The sequence below is a fragment of the Aythya marila genome, assembly GCF_965140915.1.
Source record: "Aythya marila genome assembly, chromosome: 4".
In the NCBI taxonomy this organism is placed as follows: domain Eukaryota; kingdom Metazoa; phylum Chordata; class Aves; order Anseriformes; family Anatidae; genus Aythya; species Aythya marila.
This window is the reverse complement of record NC_139045.1, coordinates 76768159-76784125: the sequence shown is the minus strand read 5'-3', so window position 1 is coordinate 76784125 and position 15967 is coordinate 76768159. Positions and strand designations below refer to the sequence as shown.

General features: G+C 58.2%; 1 protein-coding gene across 1 annotated transcript in view; it reads right to left on the bottom strand.

The window, feature by feature from the left end:
- Window positions 1–15967, bottom strand: part of LOC309877900 (dedicator of cytokinesis protein 2-like) — a 66520-nt gene that overhangs the window by 42500 nt on the left and 8053 nt on the right. Inside the window, exons 15-23 of the mRNA XM_082759764.1 lie at window positions 15622–15720; window positions 15398–15470; window positions 14461–14564; window positions 12118–12307; window positions 9044–9141; window positions 8585–8674; window positions 8409–8509; window positions 8157–8291; window positions 2719–2830 (exon numbers count right to left, since the gene is read on the bottom strand). Of these exons, the coding sequence (XP_082615890.1) occupies window positions 2719–2830; window positions 8157–8291; window positions 8409–8509; window positions 8585–8674; window positions 9044–9141; window positions 12118–12307; window positions 14461–14564; window positions 15398–15470; window positions 15622–15720 (1002 nt within the window). The remainder of the gene's footprint in view (window positions 1–2718; window positions 2831–8156; window positions 8292–8408; window positions 8510–8584; window positions 8675–9043; window positions 9142–12117; window positions 12308–14460; window positions 14565–15397; window positions 15471–15621; window positions 15721–15967) is intronic.

Sequence of the window (15967 nt, the reverse complement as noted above, 5' to 3'; positions counted from 1 at the left end):
ACAGAGCAGTGCCCCTGGTCAGGGCCTCTTGGGTCAGAAATGTCTATATGTTTAAATGATCTTGGATGGATTTTTTTCTTCCGCAGAGCAGTGCTGCTGTTCCCAGACTTGTGCAGACTTCTAGCATCAGCAGCCTGCTCCAAGGAGCAGGCACAGACCGGCACAAGGAGCTCCATGGCTTTATCCCATGGGATGGGGTGGCAGGCGCTGCCTCTTGCCTGTTTCACGAGATGCTCCCTCCTTCCTGGCTCAGGAGACACCTCCAACAGCCCTGTGCAGCCCCTTCTCCAGGGCGGTTGCAGGCCTGCCCCCCGTTCTGGCTCCCCACACTTCCCCTTCCCGGGATGTCAAGCTCTGCTCTGCTCTGCCCAGGAGATGCCAAATGGAAGCTGCCCCATGCACCCAGCGCCCCTCGCTGAGGATGCTCCAGCCCGGCTGCATGCTCTGAGACGTGGGTGCCAGGCAGACTCATGCAGGGATTTTTACCATGGCAAAGGATCTTCTCTTCCTGATTCCCTTCCTGATAATTCCAACTTCCAGTGATCGGTGCTAGCAGTGAGCTGACGTTGCCATAGCACTATCTGTTCTCATCCGCCAGCGTGCTCGTCAGCTCGCACCCATCACCGGGCATTTAAAGTTAAGGTGTTTCTCGCTTTTAAAGCCATTTTCCCATTTGCACTCCAGACTGAATAATTTCACCTGGGCACTCCAGCACACAGCAAAACACTTTGTCTGACCCGGGAGAACCCCAGCACTGGTGACGCTTGCAGGCCCCCACACAGCCAGCAGCGGGCAGGGGAGGACGAGATGGGGCCGACACAGCACAGCTGGTGTGAGCACACCGTGATCAGCCAAGGGCACGGCCACACCTCTAGCACCGAATCCAAGTCACATCTCAAAACCAAGAACTTTCAAGTTGGGTGCTGACAGCAACCCTGGGGAGGCCGAGGTGAAGCTCCGCAGTGCCAGCAGCGCCGCAGCAGTGCGCTCACGCCACCCAGGAGCTGTCACTGTGCCAGCGAGGGGGACAGGAGCTCTGAGCCACGGGACTCGCACCTCCAGCTGCTCCAGCAGGCCCACGTAGGAACCGGGTGCTTCTGAGCGGGACATTTCACTTAGAGAAAACAATGCAGATCTGCTAGAGGAGCCTGAATTTCTCCTGGTCCCTCTGTGACCATTACAGCTCCTTTCACGGGAAATGCTCCCACTCAGCAGCTGAGATCCTACTGCAGAGTGCAGCCGTCACCAGAAAAAAAGCACAGCCTGATTCTGCAAACCCAGCAGAAGCAGAATGAGCACATTTCTGAACCTCATCCCAAGTGTCTCACAGGTCACTCTGGGTGGAGGAAGCACCCAATGAGCCCTTCCCCCTGAATGAAAGGATCCTGCCCTGAAGCCACAGCAGTGTGATGGTGCCTAATGAAATACCATTTTTCAGTCTGTTTTCTAATGCGGGTAGGTCATTACGTACACCCACAAGGCCCCAGGCACACAAGGACTGTACTAGTGCTGCAATAGAAGTTGTCCTGCTGAGGCTGGTACCACTGCCTGCCTGGTGGCGCGGATTCACCTGGACGCCCGTGGGCACCAATGCTCTGGGGAGTCTGCAGTCACGGCAGCCTCAGTTTTGGGAATCTCTGTCCCCACGGGTCCCAGCCTCACATCATCTCCCTGGTGAAAGCTCAGGGCCGCTTGCTCCCTGACTCTGCCTGCAGCCACTCTTGACCGCTGCCTGCCTCTGTGGGTCCTGCTGCCTGGCGGAGCGTCGTGGCTGGCTTTGTGCCATTACCATCACTGCTATTCCTGATCCATGCACGGGGATGCTTGGTCTGGTGAGGCACAGGAAGGCTGTTCTCCTCTGCACCTGGACAGTGGCACCTTCGCCCTGGACATGTTTGCAAAAACTGTTCCTTCAGGCCTGAATCAAGGTGCTGAGCACAGAACCACAGAATCACAGAATTTCTAGGTTGGAAGAGACACCTCAAGACTGTCGAGTCCAACCTCTGACCTAACACTAACAAGTCCTCCACTAAACCATATCACTAAGCTGAGCGATGCAGAAATCACACAGGTGAGTCTGCAGCAGCCTGGTAAAATCGCAGCCAGGTTACCATAGCAGAGAGTCTCTAGAGCAACAGTACCGAGATGGAAATTGGAACAATGATCGGTGTTCTGAGGGGCAAGAGGATGAGGAGGGACAGCCCCATTCTTCATGAGGGTCACGGTCATTATTGATCTTCAAACTACTTTTTTTTTTTTTTTTAATTAGATTCATTTATAAGGCCTTATTTAAGAATGCCAACAATGCAACACAGAAACAGAAGTCCCTTGTGAAAAGAAGGGAGAAGCTGGCAGGCTGCGGGTGCTGCAGCCGGGGCCTGGGTCCTCCCAGCTGGGTGGCCGAGAGCACAGCCCCGTCCCATCCCCATCTTTTGGCGTCTGCCTCTCCTCTCATTAACCTCACAGAGCACAAACAACCTCACCACGATTTCTGCTCAGCACCTGCCCTCTAGGAACACACTGCAGGCAAACAAGGTGCAGGACCAAGCCATGACACAGGTGGCACCATCCCAGTTCACCCCGGCTGTGGCACCACATCGGGACAGCCAGTGCCCAGCTGGGCCACCACCTGCCCGTCCATCTGTCTGCCTGTCCATCTGTCTGTCCCACCTCACACCCCAAGCCAGGCCCAGAGCTGGAGCCCACCCGCCCGCATACCTGGGAGAGCAGCGTGGGCCCTTCCAGCGGGGACTTCATCAGCTGGTTCAGGGTCTGGAAGAGCCGCTGCAGCGAGCGCTGGAACTCGGCCGTCTCCTTCCCCTCATAGAGCCTGCAACAGCCAGGGTTACCCCACATCACCGTGCTGCTCCAGGAGCACTGCTCCACGCAGCCGGGCACAGCAGCCAGCTCGGTCCCAGCGCTGCCCCAGCCATCGGTGGGACCCAGAAGCAGCCAGAATTAAAGACTGCAATCTGATCCTCTGCAGGCCGTATATGCACCGCTCGTACATACCCACATGTGTACACATAGGGATTTATGTACATATATGTACATATATATACACATACACACACACAACGTGAGAAACAGAGCCGTGTTTTTGCAATAGAAGGTGTTTTTGCAGTGGAAAATTCCACTAACCTTATATTCAAAAGTGATTGTGCAGCACAGCAGCGTGGAGTATATAAAGCAGATAAGGGGAAGGTCCCACTGTCCAACAGTAAGGAGCAGAGCTAAGAAAAACAGGATGAGCAGTATGAAATCAGTAAAACCAAAAAATTATGGGCCCTCTGATCATGAGAAAAGAAGGAAAAGAAAGGAAAAGGAGAAAATAGTGGTTGGTCAAATAAAAATGTACATCTGTGGTATAGAAGTGCATTGAGTAGGCTGTGAACCTGTAGTACTCAGCCAACGAGGAAACGGGAGAAATCAGGTGTCAGGTATAGGGGATATAGGGTTATGATAAACTTGTACGGCGCGCTCCTGCTTGCAGGACGCCCGCCATTGCAAGCACGAATAAAATGGCTTCACAGAAGGTCCTGTCTGGAGAAAATTATTGAGACTTTTCTCACATAACGTACACACAGATGTATAAAAGAAGCCTTTTACATTACTTTGTACTGCCCAGGTCACCTCAAAGGAGGCTTGTATATTCTCCCGCCTCAGCTGGAAACCAACTGAGCCCTCCAGCCTGAACACGAACCACACGACCAGCCACAGAACAAGCTAAAAAAACTAAACTAAACTAAACTAAACATGTGGGAAATCCTGGCCACGTGAATGGAAAACCTTCAGGAATGTTACAAAGCAGCTAGGTAAATGCCAAACTGCAAGAATGGTCACCACCACAACTCACTGCGGCAAACAGGTCATGTTTGAGCTACTTCGCCCAGACCATCGGCGTGCTGCGTGAGCAGTGCAGGCACGGAGGGTGGACACGGGCGTGGGGGCACGGACCTGCCCGCGGTGCGTCCTGCCCGGCCCGCTGCACGGCTGACCCACTGCTGCTAGAACCATGTGTGCAGCAGCAGAACGAATGAGAGCATTAATTCCTGCTTACCAGCTGCTTTGTTGAATCCGGGTTTTGTAAAAATTTTGCTTCCTTGTTTCATAAAATTGCAATTGGATTGTTCTGGTTTCAAATTCATCTTCCCCTTCTGGTAAATGAACCCAAGGGAATGTACAAAATATCATAGGCTTAACAGCAGAAATAAGCCTGTGAATTTGACTGAAGCATCTTAGTTTTGCTTTTTTTTTTTTTTTAAAAAAAAAAAAAAAAAAAGCATTTGCTGAATAACTGCCAGCTTACACCCCTCAGCTAACACTGAAATGAAACTAAAATTGAAATTAACCTGAGGAAGTTCCATCCCTCTCACCCTGAATGTACAAAGTCACGTAAAAATGAGGTTCCCTGGTAACTCTGCCGTTTCTCAGAAGCCCAATTCTGCAGCCTCGGTACTTTGCTTGGCCCAAAACCAAACATGAGGCCAGGAAAATTAAAGAAGCCTGTATGTGCAAAATGAAATGCAGAATGCATTTCATTGCAAAATGAAATGAAGAATCACATACAGGCTTTACTCTCACAGCAACGATATCATGCAACGAGCATCGTTTATTAGAGATTTGCCAGGTTTTTCACGTAGTCCCTTTTTTTAATGCCACTGCCCACAAACAACTGGCATAAATTTTCAAGCTCACCCCCCCTGCAAACTCTTGCCTACAAAATTCTGTATCCTTACACCAGAGAGGGCATACATGAATACGATACACTATATTAACAACTGTAGGATAAATTATCAACACTGATTTCTGAACTTTTAAGTGCACAAGGACTTAACCAGAGCATGATAAAGCAGTCAGAGCACACATCATGATTAAGCTGAGACAACTGCTGGTTTGTGTGGCTGCAGCAGACGTGTGTCAATGCGGTCCCTAACTGACCCCTGACTCCCTACTGCTTGGAGGATCTCACGGGAAGCCTGGCATGGGGGGCCCAGCCCTTCAGCCTGGTGCACTGGACCCTGAGGCACACCCGAGCTCACGGCACACCACGGGAGGCCTTCCGAGCACTGGCAATTAAGCTGGGCTGGAAAATTACCTGGCCACCAGCACGCTAAGCAAATTAGCATAGGCAGCGATGAAACAAGTGTGCATTCGAAACAAACTGCGTGACAAACGTGGTTTACTTGGGAGGAGCCAGCATGGTGCCCAGGAAGGGCAGCGCTGGTGCAGTGGGGTCAGGATGCGCGCAGCCGGCGGGCATGAGGGGACACGGGCAAGGATCAGCCAGCGCCAGGCAGGAGCAGGTCCCTCGGGCACCGGCCCAGCCTGGGATCTGCAGCTTCCAGAGAACTTCGCTTGTGCCCAGCAGCAGTCAAAAAGCCGGGAGGAGTTAGCAGGGAGGAAGCAGAGACCAAGTGCAATGTCCAAACCCTGCGGAGCTCCTGCAGGGAGGGGACGGGAGATGTCTCCCGTGCTCAGAGGGGCTGGCAGGGAGCGCGGCTCAGCCGTGCCCATCCCCAGCACGGGGCAGAGGGGCTCGGCTGAGGGAAGCCCCTTCCCCATGCCGTGGCCACAGAGCTGCTGAGTGAGCCCGGCAGCAGCAGGAGGTGGCTTCAGTTTCTCATCGGAGGCGCTGGAGCCGCTCACCCGATTCTGTCTGTGGCATACATAATGAAATGGATACAGCATACTGCAGTAACTTATTATAATTACAATCTAATTTCTTTAAATTATAGACTGTGTACAAAATTTAGTACCATTTAAAGTATTTGGAAGATCTGAAGAGTCTGTGTTATTCCACTGTTAAGATCAGTAAGATAAAGGAAAGATGAATAAAAACTAAATGTCTTCAGGGATGTCTTTATTTTAATGCTAACTAATTCATACGGCTGTTTGCAAATGCTCCATATAATTAATTTTCTTCGCCAGAAGCCTTATAAGCTGGGGAATGTGCCCTCTACCTCCACTTACAGCGAAGCAATGGGTGCCTCAGTTGGATGCGGGAGCCCCCAGGGCCCTCGAGCAGCGGGGCCACGAGCGTGACCCAGGGACCGCGGGCGGGCAGCAGCGGTGAAGCCAGAGGCCGGCAGCAACGCACACGGGCAGGCACAGCGTGCTGCCACACGCCCGCACAGCGAAGGCTTTGCAGACAGCAAAGGGAGGCAGTGAGGACAAAGCAAAAACGGGGTCTGCGAGCCTATCTTGGTGCCAGGACCCAACTCAGCTCCTGGCTGCTGTGAGACACGGCAGCTGCCTGCACACCCACCTGTCCCTGCGTGTTGCTCGGGGCCTCGGGTGACCCAAGCAGACCCGCTGTGCTTGCCACCACTCCTTTTGGCTCTCTGGGAAACGGGCAAGAGCCGGCACACATCCCTGTGGCACGGCCAGGGGCTGTGTGCTTGGTGCCAGGCAAGTGAGGCTCCAGCACAGCCCGGCTGCCCTGCGCGGGGGCAATCACCTCCAGCAGTTGCCGGGGCGGCCCCAGCTTTCGGTGCCTTGTACTGGGAATGAAACAGGAACGTAACCTGCTTTTCCTGATAACTCTGCCTACTTGTATTTTCACAAGTGTCTGCTGGGGAGTTTTATTTGTCCCACCACGCTCCATGTGGGTGAGAATGGGAACCTAGGGACAAAGGACACCAGGTCCTAGATGACCCCAGAGGTCCCCATGTGGGAGGACTTTGACTTATCCTCAGCAGCACCAAGGGGCACGTGGCCCCTTATGCCACCCACGCTGAGCCGTGCCTTTGCAGAGGGGACAAGCTGCTGGGGCAGGGCGGCTGGAGGTGTCCTCCAGGTCCTCAGGCAGGCTGCCGGCATGCTTGGTTTTGCTGCAGCATGAGGGACACCCCCAGCACTGTGAATACACAGGCTGCAGTTTAAATGATGTAAAAGCACAGTGACAGGCTGAAGTGTGACTGAGCAGCTTGTGAAGAGGCCTGAGGAGCTGTATGCACCAGCAACTGCAGAGGGAGAGGGTGCTTCGTATCGACCCTGTGATGCTCAACTTGTCTACTTCGTTACCCGTGTGCCTGTGCAGTCCCTGCAGAGAGCTGCAGGAGTCAGGAGGTGACCGAGCACCCCCAGCCACCAGTGCTGGGGCACACAGGCAGGACCAGGGGCACGGCCACACCAGACCCAGTGTGGCCAAGAAGGCCCCGGGCAGCTCCAGCAGGCGAGGAGGATGAGGATGGGTGCCAGGGCTGCCAGTCCCAGTGCAGTGCTGGCTGCACAGGGCAGGGGCTGCCTGGGGAGCCCTGCTGTCTGCAGCACGGCAGGCTTTTAAGAGTGCATTGACAAAAGCCATCTGTCAGGAGTGGCTTAGGCAGAGCCAATCCTGCCCTGGGGCAGCAGTTTACTGCACAACCTCTGCATGTCCCTTCTGGCCTTACTTTATTTGGCGCTATGATTAACAGCACACAAGAAGAGCTCGCTGTTTCCTGAAGCCGACGCATGCAGCAGTGGGAGCCGGGGCACGCTGAGTGCTGCAGGGGCAGAGGAGAGCTGCCAGCACCAGCGGGGGAGCGGGGTCCCTGCCGGCCGGCCCCAGACACGGAGCTGCTCTCACCCACACCTCACTCTGACACTGAGGCAGCAGAGGGGAAGCGCGATGTGGTCCCGCAGCGGTGAACCCGACAGAGACCCAGCTACAGGCACGCTTCGTGCTGTCACCAACCCGCTGCCTGGCTGCCTTAGTGCTGGGCGAGCCCGGCGAGACGCGGCTGCTTCCAGGCACAGCGTGGTTCATGTGAGAGCACATCACCCCGCGGCCCCGCGTGGAGGCACTCCCGCCCCGGACATGGACGGCGCTGCTGGCTCCAGTGCTCGACCGCAGCCGCTCCAGCAGCAGCCGAATCAAGCACCGAATGTGGCAGAAAATAGATGGAAACCTCAGCAGGAGGAAATGCAGCAGTGCAGAGAGCCTGGCCAGGAACTGGCCGATGTGGCAGCACCTCCCCAGCACACACAGAGCCAGGGTGCCACCCACGGGTGTCACATCACACCCAGCACCCACACCAGCACCAGGAGGCACCAGCACCACGTCCCCAGTGCCGGTCAGCACCAACATTGCTCCCACAGTGCACAGACCCCGTGGGACCCCTCCCCACTCCCTCCAGACCCATTCCCAGCAGCCAGCGTTGTACAGTACTCACTGGGCAAAGAGGTGCCTGGAGCGGACAATGAACTTGAAGATGTACTCCAAGGCCTTGAAGGTGCGCATGAGCGGCTCACAGGGCTCTCCACGGCTCGCCTGCTCCACGTACTGCGTCAGCACCGAGATCAGCTTCCTACAGGACAGGGGCACCGGGAGGGCTCAGCGGCTTCCCTGCCACACGGACCTGGGCTGAGCCCCCTCCCGGCTCACACCCCCTCCCTGTCTCCATCCCTCCTGGCACCCGCCGTACTTGTAGGCGAGCGTGGCACTGAAGTGCTGGCGGATGTAAGCCTCCAGGACGGCGTTGAAGTGGTGAAACTTCCTGTCGGCCACAAGCCCCACGATGAAAACCTGGGGAGAGGTCGCATGGCTTGGCACGGGGCAGCCAAAGCTCAAAGCTCAGCAGGGAAACAGGATTCTGCCTACCAGGGCATCAAAGACAAGCGTGTCATAGACATCCGTGTCTGCATTCTCCATCATGATGGAGAACAAGGCGTCCAAAGTGTCCTGGAGGAACTGGGGAGAGGAGAAGACTGTGAGGGCTCGAGCACTCGCTCCCAGCATCACCCCAGCCCTGACAGAGGCGGCACCCATCAGGCACAGAGCCGCCTGCGATCCCTTCACAGCTGCTCTCCATTGGAGGCATCCGGCCCTTTTCCAGGACACAGTTCCTCAGCCTGACCCGTCCTGACTGGGAGCCCGGCACCTCCAGCCACCCACCATGCCAGGAAGCCCCCAGCACAGACACCGCCAACCCCCAGCAGCTGCTGCACCCCCCATTCCCCTGGGGGAGCAAGAAGCCAGAAAACACCCGGGGTCTTGGCAGGGGAGATGCAAGCAGGGAAGGGCCGGGGGACGCACAGGCAGCAGCAGCCCCTCTCCTACCTTGATGACTTCTCCTCCGTCCACATTCATCAGCTTCTGCAGGTTCCCTGCCAGGAGGCTGGGCTTTGACCGCCACTTCAGCAGCCCCAGCAGGTTGACTGTGTGGGGACAAGGCGTGGGTCAGCTCGGCCTTCGCTCACCCCCAGGCTCCGCGTTACGGTGCCCGCAGCCTCACCGCTGCCCACACACCCGAGCGACACGGCAGGGGCTGAGCAGCCTCCCTGCGACCCCGAGCCCGCCAGCCCCATGGGGAGGGACCGGGGGGACATTCACAGGTGGCCACACTGCCCCCCCGTAACCTCCGTAGCCAGACCATTGTGGGGCCAGGACCCCCAGGGGGCACCGTGCCCCCCCACCGCAGTGCCCTGCAGCCCGCACACAGCAGCCAGCTTCTAGGCGAGGAGAACCCACGGTGAAAGGGGAAGCTCAGTGCCACTGCCAGCTCTGTGCAAGGGGGGGGCCATGCAGGCAGCCATGATCTGCTGCAGGGTGAGGGCACGTCTGCGCACGAGCCTTTGCACTGGCTGCTTGTGGACATTTAACATACTGGTTCGGTTTCATGCAGCCCAGTCCTGCGCCTGCAGGGCCCACAGCACTGCACGGCCCCGCACCCCGTGAGGGATATCCACATCCCCGGGCAGCTCCTGCCCCTGCAGAGCACGGCACCGGTCAATGACCCTGCGTACAACAGCTGCTCAGCACCGAAAGCTTCCCAAGTTCAGTACCATAAATTCAGCTAAAACCAGGATGATTACTACAGAAGCTGCATTTGTGCTGCAGGAAGAGAATGAGCTGAACTCCAGTGCCCCAAGCCCCACATGCGCTGCACCGTAAGTCCCAAGCCCTGTTAGTGTAGCGGCAATGAGTCACCACGTCCTGCACCTCCTGCACTGCAAAGCCAGTTCCCCGAGCACTGAGAGCCCCTGTCAGAGCCGTGGTTTCCCCTGCTGCATCATTAAAATTTAAAAAAAGCAGGGCTGAGTATTACAAGCTGCTGGTCTTGCAGAGGAGGCACTATAGTTCGGGAGGAAAGCATCGGCATTCCTCCGGTGTCCTCCCCGTGGACCAAGCACTGACAGGACCCGCCTGCTGCCAGTGCTCCCGTGCAGCGCTTTAACCCCAACCCAGATCAAAATGTTATTTCCACGTGTTTGTGTCCCCCCGGGGAGGGACAGGCTGCTGCTGAGCTTCCTGCAGAGACACAGGCAATGCACCCGGAGCTGGAGCACCCGGCACCGCCACACAGAGCCGCCAGCCCCAGGGAGCGCACTGCCACGGACACCCGCGTGCTGCACGCCTCCAACGCGGGCGTTGTAAGGGCACTTGGACAGTGCGGCTTTATCAGCAGAGCAGAAACCTTGCGTTATCAGCTGGGCTCTCCTGTTCACTTCCGACGCACGCATGGAGTTTGTGTAATTGCCAGCGCTCACTCAGGGTTGCCTGCACCTTTTTGTTTGCCACATCCCGAAACATTTTGTGCGAGGCAAAATCCTGTCTCTAAATGCTGATGCATCTGCGTTTGGATGGCACGCACGCTCTTGGCTGACTTGCAATGAACTGAGCAAAGGACCTCCAGGGCTAAAAGCCCCAGCTATGCAACTTAAGACAGGGCTTTGAAAAACACCGAGTCCCAATTCCCATCATGATTTCAGAAGGGCCCAGAGAAGGTCGCACAGCGTTTGACAGCAGCACTCAGCAGCTCGTTCCAGCTCCCAAATTGGAGGCAGCAGCTCGGTTCCCTCAGGGCCATGAGCAGATTAATTACCATCTGCAGGGGTTTACACGGGCCAAGAAACTGCTAACTACCTATAGCTGCTGGCAGGCTAGGCTCCGCCAAGGTGGAGAGCGCGTGTAAATACTTGCAGCCTGTTACTGTTTGTTCTCATTCCCCTGCCTTTGAAAACTAATCTGCCGCTAACTCAGGAGGGCTCAGGAGGGCTCAGGAGACAGATAAGCCAAAAGACAACCTTAATAAAAAAAAAAAAAAGAGAGAGAGAGAGAGAGAGGTGAGAACCATTATGAGCTCCAGCCCTGAGCTATCAACCCAGCCGTACACAGAGCTGGTGGTGAGCAACACCCCAGCACAGCAGCATGAGTCCTGCGGCAGCGGTGCCATGCAGCAAGTATGGCAAACGGGGGGGAGTGGTGGCTGCCGAGGGCAGCGCCGGCCCCAGCAGCAGCCTCGGCCCCTGGCTGCCCACTCCTGCCCCCAGGTCCCAGCCCTGAGACCCCTGGGACCCCAAAACCCTGTCAGCCTGCACAGCCCTGGGGGCAGCCTTTTGCTCCAGAGGCACTGGCCATGTCTAAGCAGTAATGCAGTGCTCAACACTTCTGCTTTCCCCGCGTTTTCCGCATGCTATCTACAGGGTCCCTGACACCACTGGTGATGGGAGCGAGCACCACGCTGGGGAGGCCGCGCAGCGCCCCGGCCCCGAGCTCCAGCTGGGCTCCCCAGGGCTGCTGCTCACGCACTGCTCTTGTCCTGGCCGTAAATCACTCAGCCACAGCACCCGGCTCCCTCGTAAAAAGGGGATAACAGCAGCTCCCTTTCTAACAAGCCCCTGCGGGGAGGTGTGCACAAGCTGTATTTATTCCATATTTTAGGAAGGAGAGCAGGCCTGCTCCTGTTCCCTGGCCCCAAGGACAAATGGCTCAGCTCAGGCAGGCAGAGCCCAGCCGGCCTCCCCTCCCTGGGCCAGCTCCCCACAGGGGCACTGTGCCAGAGACCAGCGGGGTTACTGAGCCTGCTGTGGTCAGCGTGCAGGGACAAACACGGTCTGGCACGCGGGGACATCAGCCAGGGCACGGGGCACAGACGGGTGCCTCTCCCCATCCCCGCGCGCTGCCGGCCTCGGGCACCACCAGCTGGGCACAGCACAGCTCTCAGGAAACTGGCCAGCCTTTGCTCAGATGCCCGGGGTAATAACCGGGGGCACTCGGTGCTGTTACTCCTGCAGAACTTTCTCATGGACGTGTTTTTCAGCCACAGCTGCCGGCAGCAGGCCCGCGCGCAGGTTCTCCCCCCACCACCCAGCGATGCAGCGCGATGCAGCCGCCCCGCAGCCAGGACTCACCGTTCTGCGTCAGCTTCGTGGAGCAGACGAGCGTGGAGATTTGGAAGCTGTCCCGGGCCGACACGGTTAAGCCGGACGCGCCTCCGCCCACACGGAACGAGGACCCCGAGAGGAGCTTGGGCTCGGGCAGGTTCCTCGTGGAGGGCAGCGCCAGGTATGAGCTGGCGTCCTCCAGCTTCCTGCTGTCCCCCTGCAAGCAGAGCACGTCGCACAGGCGAGGTCCCCCCCGAGCGGCCGGGCAGCGCCTCGGGAGGGGGGTGTCTGCACGCCCTGCCATCGCCAGCTTGGCTCTGCACCGTGGTGCGAGGGAATCAGCAGAGCCACGCACAGCAGCGACTCCTGCTAATGGGCCAGGAGCTGCTCCTGGCACTGGGGCATCGCAGCAACCTGACGGCCAGCCTGGGTGAGACACTGCCCACGCTGTGGGCTCCCCTGACCTTAACTTCTACAAAGCACCCAGCAAAGCTGCCTGCGGGGCTCTGCGGAGTCCCATCTGCAGCTGATGCTGCACAGATGGGGGAAAAGGCCGGTCCCCGGCTGGTGGAGCTGCAGGGGATGTGAAATGGGTGCGTGGGAGCGCGTGGGGAGAGGTCAGCCCCAGTGCCCAAGCACTGTTGCGAGGACGGACACGAAGCCCACAGCGGCTCCCTGCTCAGGGCCCCCACCTCACCACCAGCAGCCCCTGAGGGCACCGCGCCGGGGGTGCCACAGGGCTGGGAGGAGAGCAGAGCCCCCGGCCCCACACATCCCCCTGCTCCTGGGGACCGCAGCGCTTCTGCGTCTCGAGAACGAGGCATTTGTCTTTTCCCTGACTGCAGCCTGCTTGGTAAACTTCTCTGTTGGAGGTCAGACAAAGATCGCAAAATTGTTCGTTTGTTTGTTCGCTTTTCCCTCGGCGTGTAACTTCCCCCGGTGTAACCGCGATTTCCAGCTGACTCACGCGAGGCACTCCATGCCTTCCGAGGGCAGCTAAGCCCTACTAGGGTAAACTGACTTAATTTCAGACATTTCTCAACCAGCGTGAGATCAAGAGGTCTGAAGAGCTAAAAGCATGGAATTCACACTCCTCTGGCAAACAAAGATAAAAGATTAAATAGCTTCTGACTCCCAGAGTCAAGCTCCTTTGTTTGCTGGGAAGAGCAGAAATCTTCTGCTGGATCAGCCAGGGAGAAGACAAAGCAGAACAGAGCATGCCAACTCCAACTCGCTCGGAGGCTGAGGACACTGCTGAATGCGATGGGTTCAGCGAGGGCAGCAACAACTCTTTAAAAAGTAGAAAATGCATCCAGAGAGGAGACGTGCGAGGCTTTGGTCTCTGCTGCAGCCAACAGCAGCAAGCCTGAAGGCACCCAGAGCTCGTTCTGCTGTGGGACGTGGAGCAGGACGGTCCCCTGGAGAGCCAGGGAAGGCCACAACAGCATTTAAAGAATTCGGGTGTTTTGCCCAAAACGAGCACAGAGGACGGGCGGGATAACAGATTTCAGATGCATTCATCTTCTGGGGAAAATATCACCGATCTGTCTCTGCAGCCACAGCTCACTGCAGGGAGGGGCACCGGGCATTGCGGAGGCGATAGATGGGAACAGCAGCACGGGGAGGGCACCAGGCAGGCAGCAGGGAGCCCGTCCATGACCACAGGCAAGAGGGTGTGCAAGGCTCGGGGCAGGAGGCTGAGAGGGCGGACAGACAGACGGACGGACGGATGGATGGATGAATGGATGGACGAGGCTTGCTCAGGCAGCACAGGCACCCGGGGCAGCCGGGAACACAGCAGTAACACCGGCATCGGGCACAGCGCCTGTGCCGTGTCCACTGCCTGGGCACCGTTAATGGCAGGAGGAGCTGGGGCTCCCCTAAAGGGAGGCTCCCCTAAATGGCTCCATGGTCCCCACGCCCCGACCAAGCCCAGCTCCTGGCACAGCAGCACAGGTGGGCACCCGCTCTTGGGCACTTTGGCACCAAAGCTGACCGCATTTTTCCTAATGAACGGAGAGCTTTCCTCCTCACATTCTCTCTACGCTCCCTCAGAACAAACCTGGGCAGTTTTAAGCAGACAAACCATGGTGAAATCAGATAAAACGCAGCAAACATCTTCACCAGGCTGTTCCCTCCTGTGCCTGACACATTTAAATTGCTTTTTCCTAAACAAAACTTGTCATTGCAGAGGAGCAGAGTGGGGGCTGGAGATGATGTGTGCAGAGCTGCGGCAGGGCCTCCGAGGACAGAGAGGAGATGAGGACGGGGCTGGGGACCCTGCAGGAGACCTCGGGCAGGAGCCAGCGGTGCCTGCAGCCGGGGCACCTGCGGTGGTGACGGGGCCGGCGCGTCCAGCTCCACCAGTACCTTGTAGAGGAGGAGGTCGTGCTCCCCATCGCGCAGGGTGGTGCCGTCGGGTCGCATCAGCTTCACGAAGGCCATGGAGAAAATCTTCTCACTTTTGTCTTTAGCTGGGAGAGACAGAAGCACGGGGGAGGTGAAGGCAGCGTGGGGACAGCCTGGGGAGCCGCGGGGTGGGCAGGGAGAGGCAGCCCCAGCTATGCCTGCCACTGGAGCGCTGCAGGGAGGTGGTGCCGGGGCATGGGAGCTGCGGGCAGCACCGTGGGCAGCAGGGATGGCAGCAGGGATGGCAGCAGGGATGGCAGCAGGGATGTCTCTGTGGGCAGCAGGGATGTCTCCGTGCGCCTGGGGGCAGCGGCTGCAGCAGCCAGGCAAGGAAAAAAGGGAGGGGGAGAACACCAGCAGCGGGGGGGGAGAGAGGGGAGGCCGGGGACCCTGTGAGGACTCGGCTGGGCTTGGGGCAGGCGGGGTTTGGCTGGTGCAGGATCAGGCCTGTGAGCATCCAACCCAGCTGCAGGTCCCTGCTGCCCCTCCCTGCAGACAGGAAAATCCCGGTGCCTGGGATTTTCAGCTCCGCCAAGCAGCTGCCGGCAGCACCTCTGCTCCCGGCTGCACGCTGCAGCCCACGGCCTCCCCGCAGCCAAAAGCCACAAGAGGCAGAGCAGGTGCCAAGCCCCGAGCCCAGGGAGCTGCCTGGCAGCGATGTCCCGGAGATCTGCTGCCTCGCCACGGGCAGCTGGGACCGAGCAAAGCAGGGACGACGGCTCGCCTCCTCCCGCGTGAGAATCCAGGTGTCACAGCACACCCGGGGTGTCCCCACAGGAGCGGGACCGGGACCGCTCTTGAGGTCCTCCCCTCGCTGCAGCCCCCAGGCCACCCGCCGCCACCGCAGCCTTGGCAGGGGACACGGGCGGAGGAACGGGTGAAGGAGAGAGATGCTCACAGTCACTGGAGGAGCGGTGCTTGAAGGTGAATCTCAGGTGGGTCTTGTGGACGTCTTCGATGGGAACGGCAATCTGAGAGAGGGAGGCAATCTGAGAGAGGCTGCCACAGCGCCTGTCCCCCGGGAACCAGCCCCAGTGGGACCCCTCTGGGACCCCTCTGGAGCAGGGGCAGTGGGACCTGGCCCCGTGGCGGGCGGTCCTGCTACAGCCCCCCGGGGCAGACCTTCACTGTCTCCATCCACCGCTGGTGCCGCTGCTGGTAGTAGACCACGGAGCGATATTCGCTGGCCGGCTTGTCCCCTGCCCCATGGTAAATCACGTTCTGTGGGGAGGACAGCAGCGGACAAGATATCTGTGGTCAGCTCTTGCAAGACTCACCTGACTTGCACATCAAAGCGCCCCAAAGGCCCCGGGAACTTCACATCCTCGGCTAACCCAGAACAGCCCCTGCCCCTGAGCCTGTGCCAGCATTCCCCTCCGCAGCCCCACACAACCTGGCCAGAACGGGGCCGTCCTGAGCATCGCTTCCCATGCAGGTGGTGGGGGCTGCCAAGGGCTTCCCCATCCCC